Source organism: Brachypodium distachyon, chromosome 1 (assembly GCF_000005505.3).
Source record: "Brachypodium distachyon strain Bd21 chromosome 1, Brachypodium_distachyon_v3.0, whole genome shotgun sequence".
Lineage (NCBI taxonomy): Eukaryota > Viridiplantae > Streptophyta > Magnoliopsida > Poales > Poaceae > Brachypodium > Brachypodium distachyon.
Window position 1 is genome coordinate 12759669 of NC_016131.3, and position 10805 is coordinate 12770473.

Below are 10805 nucleotides of genomic sequence, written 5' to 3' on the forward strand. Positions count from 1 at the left end.
ATGGTAGTTTTTGTTTTTTGAGACAATCAGCCATAGCAGTTAGGTTCCCAAAAAAGAAAAGCATCTGCATTTCAGAATTTTTCTGAAATGGAAAATCAAATCATATACTCCCTCCGTCCCAAAATAAGTGATTTGGATTTGTATAGATTCTTGCACAGATCCACGTCGCTTATTTTGGGACGGAGGGAGTATGAAATAATGAAATATCTTTAAAAAGTATAAAATCAAAAATTTATTCTAAAATAAAAACGACAAATAAATTTTAAGAACTATTAGGAAAGTAAGAATAATATAACTGAAAGATTGGGAAAAAACAGAAGAGTTAAACATAACTGAAAGATTATCTCTACTAATTTTTGTTTTGTTATCTAAGGTGACTCTACCGCAAAATTATCAAATGTTTAGCTGGAGGTCAGCATTTGACGAGGGCATGGTCCCTTCGGATGTAACAAAAAAAATTGCAAGCCAAATATTACTAAACCATTGCTTTTCACTTGCACAACTACAGGAGGACTCCATCGTGCACATTTCTAGGAGAGGCCATCTACATCATTGGTGATGCGGGGGCGCCCGATCTTCACGATGTAGGATCTCCACGAGCACGATACTAGCGTCATCTGAGGGATACGGTGATGAACACCGACTCCAACCAACGACACTCTAGGGTTCCTAACCGCGAACAGCCAAGATGATAGTGCAACCTGACGATCTTGAGGCCAACCACCGCCTATGCAATGACCTACAACAAGTATTCGTCCAACCACGTTCTAAGTTTCCAATCCACCCAACCACGCACGAAGTTGGAAGCACGGAGAGACTGTCGTCGAGGCAAAGAGGTAGAGAACTTTCAAACAAGATTCTGGTTGCTTATAGCTAACCTATTCTGAAATCAAATTGCCAAAGAGTTAGGGAAAAAGTAGGGAAATGGTTATTTATACTAGGAACACCCCTCCTAACTTAGGTGTGAAACCAGTTCAAAGTGTGGACTCAAAAGGGTGGGAACCAGCTTGGAGAAGGGGGCAGCCACATGGAGTCTCGTGCATCATTTAATACCCTGAATAATTTGCATTGAAACTCACATATCTTTTGACTCAAGGCTTCAAATAACGTGCCATTTGATTTTCATGAAAGTAGACTTCATATGCTGTCAATTTTTAACCTCCAAATGTGCTTGACACGTCCATAATCATGAGCAATGTTGCAGCAAGGTTTGGGACGAATTCTGGAGTTGCTCGTGCGTCTTTGATGGTTGGGGCAGCATGCTTGACTTCGTGTTGTGAACCTGAGCACAAGTAGCACACTAGAGTTAGGTAGTATAACGTTCTCATTGATATTACCATTAGGAGCAGCAAGGAGCGAATTCACCTCTTGTTGTATTTGTTTAGCACGGCTCCTTGTCATGGGACCCAAGTATGTCTTCTTTGTTGATGTTTCAACTTTTAACGGTGATTCTTCATGAGGAGAAGATGATGAACGAGGTGAACTAGGGATGTCCTCATTAATTGGACCTAAAATCAAACTTCTTTGTACCTTTTATGCGAAACATTAATCCATTGCCGTCAATAAACTAAAATTGAGGAGATTGAAATTACATCTACTACCCCTAGTGGGTTTTGGATTTATTTATGACAATGTGTGTTTAGGGGACTAATGCTTTGCTAAGTGTCGATGCATTAAGATAGTCCCAAGGAAGGATAAAGAGATGGATATCGACCCTCCAAAAAGATTGAAAAGTTATGGTTAGATTTATAACTTCTTTTGTTGTGTATCTATCTGTTACCAGGTTGACCTTGTCCACAACTTCCAGTGAGTTTTCTCAGTGCTAATGTTCAGTCAGCACTGCCGAGTGATGTATTGTCGGTACTGCTGAGATGACTTGTGTTGAGGAGAAGCTTTCTATCGCGCGTCGGCACTACCCGCCGGTGATAGAATGGTTATGTGACTGGTCGTTACTGCTGACTTGGTGATGTCCAGCACTGTTGATGCACTGGAAAATGCTTTGTCCGCTAACACCTTTTAGTCGCCTCGCTTAGTGACTTTTGTCAAGCGAGTGTGTTGTAAAGGGTTTGCACTGCCAACTGGCTGCGTATCGGCACTACCGACGTCTCGATATTTCACCGAAGTTTGAAGTTCAAACTCGACATTGCCGACTTGGTGTCTATGTACCCCTCCACCCCGTTGGGTTGAGAGAGTAGTTGTTTCATTTTTGTTTTTTAGAAAGTTGTTGTTGTTTTCCTTCTTCCCAAGAGCTCTCATTTATATTTCTCGAGTGATATTTGAGAAGAACTTCTAGAGATTGGATTTCTTGGAGCAACCTCGAGTTTGGAGGTTGTCTCTCTAGTCAGCTAAATAATGCTTGGAACTCTTCGAAATTGTGAAGAAGCCAAAATAGAATGAGGTTTTGGGATTTTCCTATGAAAATCCACCCTAGGATTGGGCTACACGAGTTTAATGGCGGGGGACTTTGTGGCAGCCTCTCAAACGGAGTAGGATCACACCAATGATCCAACTTCGGGGAACAAATCTCTTGTCCTTCTACTTGTTTACTCCGTGCACTTCACCTTTTGCAAGCAGTGACTTCAGTATTTCCTTGTTGGTCGAACTTCATGTGTTCGGGTTTACCACTTTCATGTTTCATCACGTGGCATATATTCACTAGGGCTAAAATTTGGTGGTCAAGGTAGTTCATCCTTCAACTGCAGTTAGTTAATCACTATGGTCGAAACGCAACGCAGCCTTATAATCAATGCTAATGCTAATTGGTTGGTTGTTTCAGAATATGACCAGAGGCCAGAGGACGCTGTGCAACACGTTATCCAAGTGAAGTCAAGAACGATAACGATAACGCGAGTGAAGGAGAACCTGGCAATTTCAGACAGAAGGCCAACGTTGTCGCAGTAGAAAAGGCAGAACAAGACTAGCTGGGGAGAAGAAATCAGAGCTCTTCATTTCTGCGCAGATAGCACATCAGAGCTCCGTCATTTCTGCTCAGCTCGAAGAGGACCAGACGAGCAGACCGTCGTGGACAAATGAGCCATCGAAGACGGCACCTCAGCCCTATCACCATCGCTCGGCTAAAGTAGGAACAGAAAGGACGCATCACAATCGACAAGTCCCAGAAGATTATTCACAGCCCCGTGGATCGAGTCCCAGAAGATTATTCTTATCTCTGTGGATTGACATGTTAGAGTACTACGTAACGTAGCTCTTGGCCTCAGCAGATTGCTCCTCACCTAGTACTAAATATTTAGGCCAGCTGATTTGCTTCGTTATCTGTACAAATCAAACTGCTGCATCTGACCCCGGAGCATGGAACACACAAGCTTAATAATAACAATATTCTCCGTACTATACTTCCTCATGCCGAGTCCTTAACAAGATATAACAATGGAGTACTACAAGAAGAGGGTATTAAAAACTACCACATATCAGGATCAGGAAAGTTCAGATATCACTCTCTCACACTTCTCCTCGAGGATCTTCACGGCTTCTGTGAAGAGCACCTCTGGGGGTAGGGCTCCAGTGGACTCGATTGTAACTAAAACAAGCAGAAACAGTAACACAAAACATGGTGGTAAGAACCAAGTGAAATGGATTGTATAACCATAATAAAAAGTCGGCCACTACTTACAAATGAAGTGGTCTCTAACACGCCGAAGCTCGACTTGTTCGCCGGTCGGTCCCATGACACATTCCCTGCAAAGTGTGCATGCTCTTGGCCTAGCAACAACTGCTCTCTTTGCCCCTGCACATGGAAAGAGGTTGACGTAAGCTGCAGGTAAGAATGCACTACTAGCTTCGCAAATTAAAAACATTAAGAACCTTGCAAAATTTTAGCAGGTTAATGAAGAATATCTGGCTACCTATATTCTCTGCAGATTTTCATGAATACCAATACACGTTTCCTTGGTTTTCTTGTTGGAACTTTGAACAAATTTGAACTAATCAGAACCTCCATAATGACTTGAACCAAAATTAATGCTTAGGTTATTTTGTAAAAGTTAGACATGCGTATAAAACAATCATATCGGTGAAGCAAAATTTCGGAAATAGGGTTTAGTGGGTGTTCAAGTTGCTTAGTTAAATGCCCACATGAATGGAGTTAATGTTGATCAGCAGACAGTTGGCCAGTCAACACAACCAATTAGGTGGTACATGTTTATTACTGAGAAATAAGTCCAGCATCCTCACTTCCTAAACATCCGAATCAATCGAAGTGGGAACAGAACAAAATAATAGCAAAGAGTTATAGGCATTACAGATAACAATTTCGGAATGCTCCAAATTAAATCGAACCTATATAAGATACCATAATCATATAGGCTTATGCTTTCAGTAGATGGAACTTGTTCACATTACTTCCTATGTTGTTCCTTGGCTGATGAAAACGGACATGGATACATGATAGGTTGGAAGCTCCACTCTACTGATTTCATATACAACACACCCACTTTACGTGGTCATAAATTTGTTGCTTCTCATGTGTTCATTCCTGAACTTTGGATGCTTTCTTGGCCACAAGAATCCATATGATTTTGTGGCTTTGGAGACTGACAATTACCAATAGCTCGGTACGATTTACTATTCAGCTGTGGTGTGGGTTACATCAAAATTGGGACATTGTTAAATAAGTATTCCAGCAGCAGGATGCAGGTACTGTGGGAGAGACAGGGTCAAGGGTCAGGAGATTGTTGTGCCGGGGCTCAAGGTTACAACTGAGGAGTCTACATATTGGGATTCTGGAGAACACAATGGAGTGGCAGATAGTTGGCTCGGAAGGCTGGAAGAAAACTGAGAGCGGCAATGGTATCCATTCTTTGCAGTAGGAATGAAATGCCCGTGGAGTGTCATAGCGTGTTGCCGTATAGCTGGCGGTGTCTGTAATGTTCAAGTAGTGTAGGATTTTCTTGTACCCCTTTTCAGTGCAGTGATGGTACAAAATAGCTCAAACTGGGAAATGTATTTAGTTGAATATTTCATTGTTTATGGAAATGAAACTAGGCATAGTTCTTTTTTATTTCTAAAAAATCACAACCACCCCCACATACAACGGTCCAAACACTAAAAGTAACACACCAATGGCTAAACAAATTTTCCCAGCCTCTCAAAACAGGAAGTGAAAAGCAGGTTACCATTTCCCAGGTCTTCAATGTCAAAAACATTAACTGGGCATTTTTTCACTAGCTCTTCCGCTTCACCATCTTTAATTTCTTTGAGAAGAACAACCTATACAATAGCATAGAAATCAGTGGTGAAGCCATTTAATTTCTGGAAATGTCATAACAAAATAATTTACCTCAGGGAGCATCCTGTACCAGGCTGTAGCAACTGGAGACCACTTGGCATGCACTTTTCCCACTCCCTTAACAGCATGTGCCTCAAGCTCAATAGCCTAAAATAGAAAAGAAGATCAGAATGCACAATGATTAACACGACTTAACAGAGACAACACCGTATGAAAATACATACAAGAATCTGTACCAGATAGGCTAGAAGGAGAATATTTACAATAGTTTTTCATAGGCTGATAGGCATAAACTGATGCACATGAACTCAAGCTTTAATTATATAAATCACGAAAAAAGGTTATACATATGAATTTAGGTAAAGCTGCATACATTTAACACTGAATTAATGGAGTTGACAGTTTTCTTGTACCATGCAGACTCATGTCACAACTATAACTGCCAGATTCGCGATTTGGGTTCAGGATTCATCACTTTCTGTGACTCGAGTTCGATAGGGCGTGCACATCTCTGGTTCATCAATGTGGAGACCTTTTCGCAAATCTGATGACTCTGATTCACGGACTCCGATAAAACAAGAAATGCACATAAAAAATAATAGATAGAAAATAGACCCTTCGTGTACAGAAAATCTCGTTAATGACTCACATGAGGAGGGCGGCTTCTCAGAGAAGCCCCCAAAAGCACTGGGCCATTTGAGTTGCTGGACTAATTGCTGGTATCAAATACTATAACCAGATTAGAAACGAATGGAGGCAAAATTCCAGTCAAATATTGACTCGGAGTCCCGTATGTCAGCAAATAGCCACACTAGTCGACTCCTGTTAGAACCCATCGTCTTCTCTAATTGTGGCAATCTCGCCCACTGGTGTCTCACATGGGTAACCTGATTAGTCATGGGTAGGATAAGGGTACAAGTTCATGCCCGAGGGTCGCCCATGGGTTGCCAAATTAATATTTCAATGATGTTTATATGACAAACTACAATATGAAGATGCATTATTATTTTGTAATGTGAATTATGATATCTTATTAATGCATAATCAGTCCAGTATGTCAAACCATTACTATACATAATGCATTATCAATTCTTTTGAGTGTATTATGCTCTTATATTAATGCACAATCACTTCAACTAGGTTAAACCCGATGGGTATGGTAATGGTATCTATGGATACGATTATAGACGCATGGGTAAAGGACATGTGTATGGGTATAATAGTGGTCCACCTGACAAAAGCCGACCCAATTGCCACATTTGGTCTTCTCCCCAACTACAGCATGTCGTCTTATCCAAAATCTAATCGCCAAAGAGCAAGCGACAAGCTCGAAGGACTGAGGCGACCTCGCTGGGCACAACATCTCCGTCACCGCCATGCCCACAACCACATCTTTGCCGCCGTCATTGTCACCATCGCGTCAGCCACCACATCTGCGCTGCCGTCACCACTGGTCATTAGTTCAAGGGTCGACCAGGGGCTACCTGGCGAATTTTTTTTTCTGGTTTATTTTGGACTTGACAAATCAGGCCGAATCCCTCATGATCTGAGCGAATTCAAAACCCTGATCTAGATCGATCGAGATCAGGATTCAAAGCTTGTTCCAACGAATCCAGTAATTGTGGTCTCAACAACACTTTAATACAAATACTCCACGCAAAAGGACACCATGTGTAAATACGAGCTACTGGTACCAAGGAACATAATTATAAATTTATAATACGAAATTACCTGTCCTGGCCCAAGCCTGGCAATGGTTATATCTTTATACTTCACACCAATAGACCTTCCAGAAATATTCTTTTGGCTTTGACCAAAGGAAGTATACGTCTTTTGTTTCTCCCCTTGCGCAGCAGATGCCATAAGTAATTGGCTACCTTCTGGCAACCACTCCAATTGACCAGACTTCACTGCAAGTCATGAAAGCTGTAAACACATGATATACTACAAAATCCAAACCATTACAGAAACTGGATTATGCTAACAGTTATAGAGAAGCAAACAAGAGAACTAAGAATGGAATGCTTAATTTATCACTGACATATGACTAAGGTACTTAGCAAAGTAACTTCTTTATGATTAATTAACATAAGAGATTACAAGATATGGCACTGCGAGTTTTCCAACTAAATCAAGGATACAAGGATGGACATGAATAAGCTGAAGCATAGTACTGAGAACCAAATATCCGATGTTTGATTCTGCAAAGATATTTGCTTAGGTGGCTTAGGTTGTAGACACTATAACTCTGCGTATACGCAATTTAGTTTTCAAAAGCATTGAACAGAAGAACAAGCTGGAGATTATTGAGAAATAAAGACTTTCTTGCATGACATACAATCAAAGGGAAAGATCGCATAATCAAATTGTATGATGATTGGAAAAATAAAACGCACCTGTAAGTCGTTGGGAACCCTTTTCACATGAAACATGGAGTTTGTACACAATTGTGTTCCTTTCATTTGGGACATCATCTAGAAAACACAACAAAACCATAAGTTGGCTCTTTGCAATAATGCAACCTCATCTATGAATGAGAAACTACAGCAATTTATGTCACTGACCGGAGATATGATCAAAAAGCCTCGGATCTGCATCAAGTGGGATAAGGCCTAGTCGATGTGAAAGGACCTCATCTGCTATAACTGAGGTGTTGTCAACCATGAAGACTTTCTCAATGGCCATTGTAGGGACCTATTAAATAATATTTGAATACACATTACATGCATAAATATTGAACTGGAACCCCAACATATATGAGCTATTAGAATATAGCTAATACTTTTGAGATGGTTCAGATGACTACAAATGCACATACCTCTGCAATGAGGATTCTCCGGAAAGCATTAGCAATTGATGCATCGACACCAATCATATCAAACTCCATATCATCTTCTGTAAGACGATTTATCTTGATTTTAAAGCTATTGCAGAACTTTTCCACTGATACACTGTTATCAACTCCCATAGCAGCAAAAGCACCAGAGTATTGAAACCCTTGTGTCTTTTGACACATAAAAGAGAAATATACGAAATTAGTTTATGAGCTATTGATTTTGCACCCTCTAATTGTGATAAACACTGAAAATGGATAAAAAAGGAAACAAAGATCGTAAATTTTGAGTCTGCATTTGGAGTAGAAATTCTTGCCAGTACGATTAGACAATTATGAAACAAACCAAATTCACCCAAATTGGAAATATGATTTCCATTAGGAACCACATTCCTAAGTACATATCCCATCGAAAGGAGCACATATATTTAAGAGAGCTACGTCCAAATTTTTATCAGAAACAAAATAGAATGTAAAGGATGATGAGAAACAAAACTACTTCCATGCATTGTACTAATTACCTAACAAGATCAAATAAGATAGAACGATTTGTGTGAATTAGGTTCCTAAGTACGAACTTCACGGAGCACATGATTTGTGTGAAAAAATTGCGGAACTATCACACAAACAATGCAACTGCAGAAGCACTCACAATAGCATGCAGTCGTATGGCAATCACTAAAAAGTAAGGAAGCAAAACAGAAACAGGTAGCATATTGATAGATATACATGAGTAGGCGCATCGGCCTTGCAGGTAACACGGGTGCGCTGGCGCTCAAGGTGGTCTGGAAGCTTATTTCGCTGTTGCGTGGGCACATCATCCATGTCCATAGCGGATTTAGCCCCCTTCTCGAGTGGCTCGGCGGCTGTGTTAAGATGAGAGATATGAGGAAGTGGCGGTGGTACGTAGGATCAGGCTGCGCCGCCGTCCCCCGGGACAGAAAACTGTTGCCTGACGGGATGGAACACTGTCGTCCGCCCGGATATGGAACGCCGCCGCCGCTGCTAGGCTGTGAACGCCGCCCCGCTACTGGCCGTAGTGGAGAGAGGGAGAGGGGGGAGGGCCGTTAGTTGTTGTTGCGGCCTCGCTGGATACGGTCTACGATAGCTGGCGGCTAGGGCTGGGCGGGACGCGACTGAGTGGAGTCGGGAAGAGAGGGGGATCTATCGATCGATGGGCTTCTTTTCCCCTTTTACCGAGACACTAATGGGCCATTGGGCTGGGCCTCAGATCTGGGATTGCTAGACTTGCCTTTTTTTTCTATTTTCTTCGCTTTTTTTTGCGCTTATTTCGGTTACTTCAGGTAACCAAAGGTTAAAACTTAAAACAAAACTGACCAAACCAATTTTGTTTCTCAGAGTTGAGAACCGAATCAGGCAGCTAAATTCTCGGTTTGACTTTCGCTCTCGGTTTTTTCACTTCGCTTTTCGGTTAATATGACCACCCCTGGCCGGAAGGATGAGATGATTGAGAACTCAACGGCGGCTCGGTGAGGCGGGGTGGGCTCGCGAGTTGCGGCGGGAGAGAGATAGTGGCTTCTTGCCCTAGGTGGCATGGGCGCCCTGGTGGGGGACCGTCGGACCTAGCCTGGCCAGGTCTGCTACTTGGGCCAAAAGCTCGTGGCTTGGACCGAGGCGAGGCAGGCTTGGCCCGAAGGCCAGACGAGCCCAATCCGGGAGCTTGGCTTGGGCTGGACAAAAAGCAAGCTCGGGTTGAGGGTCCACCTGACACATGGGAAAATACGACCAGCCTGGATGTGTTCAGTTTAAAGTTTTTTTTAGCGGTAGTTTAGTTTAATGTTGATTTGGTTGGGAAGAAGTGGAATTGTTAAAACTTTTTTTCAACTCATTTTTTCCATCTATCTGAACCCACATGCTAGTATTTTCAGGACGAGATTTGCCCCTGCCCTTTCTGCTTCAATAGATCAGTTCCTTTTTTCCTTGTCCTTGATACGTTGGACACTACCCGTCGCCGCCGAGCTCTCCCCATCTACCACCATTGAGTCGCACGGTCTAAACCTACCTACCACCACTCTGCACTGTCATGCGAAATGAATTAGTAACTAGTAAGATGTTCGTGCGTCCCTATGGATTGACAAACTCATGTGCGACTGTGGATTGCGGATCTCACCGCAAGTAAATATAATAACAAGCCAAAAATATAACAGTCATCATAAGCCATGTGATAATATTATTAAATACATATGTAATTTTTTTATGCATTTTAGTAAATGTACCGGTGCGTTCGCTACGGTAAGCTATATATAATCATAAATTAAAAGGTTGTTCTATTTTGTAAATACCTTTGCTTTTTTACACATAAATATATAATCATAAATTAAAAGGTTGTTCTATTTTGTAAATACCTTTGCTTTTCTCCACTTATGTGTAAAATTTCAAATGGTTGCGCGTAAGATTTCACACAGTTTCTACATATGGTCCATCAATAATTTTTTTTGTCGGTTTGCATTTCTTGTCCTTCATAACGTTGGATCGGAGAGGGGCGTCTGACAGTCAGGCTATCTTATATTATGAACTTGTACACAAGATATGATGGCACGAATAAGGGCGTGAAACTTCACACATGAATACAACTCAAGCATATGACGGCCCTGAACTACCAAACCAGACATAAAACCACCCTAAGCTTTCAAATTCATTTACTAAGAATAAGAAATCCACGAGGGTTTGTTTTGGTCCTTGAAGAGGAGTTGGAGAAAATAATGG

The 10805-nt window shown here is 41.6% G+C and overlaps 1 protein-coding gene and 1 long non-coding RNA gene across 2 annotated transcripts; one reads left to right on the forward strand and one right to left on the reverse strand.

The window, feature by feature from the left end:
• Positions 1-700: 700 nt before the first annotated feature.
• Positions 701-3418, forward strand: LOC112270174. Its single transcript, XR_002962558.1, has 3 exons — positions 701-836; positions 1784-2680; positions 2777-3418. It is a non-coding gene; the product is annotated as an uncharacterized LOC112270174 (long non-coding RNA).
• Positions 3306-9226, reverse strand: LOC100828268 (DNA-directed RNA polymerases I and III subunit rpac1). The gene is made up of 9 exons (XM_003562311.4): positions 8808-9226; positions 8064-8249; positions 7810-7939; positions 7642-7719; positions 6977-7155; positions 5297-5392; positions 5133-5226; positions 3632-3745; positions 3306-3538 (listed from the first exon to the last, which is right to left on the reverse strand). The coding sequence occupies exons 1-9, from the start codon at positions 8907-8909 to the stop codon at positions 3435-3437; spliced, it is 1083 nt and encodes a 360-aa protein (XP_003562359.1). The 5' UTR covers positions 8910-9226; the 3' UTR covers positions 3306-3434.
• Between the last annotated feature and the right edge of the window lie 1579 nt (positions 9227-10805).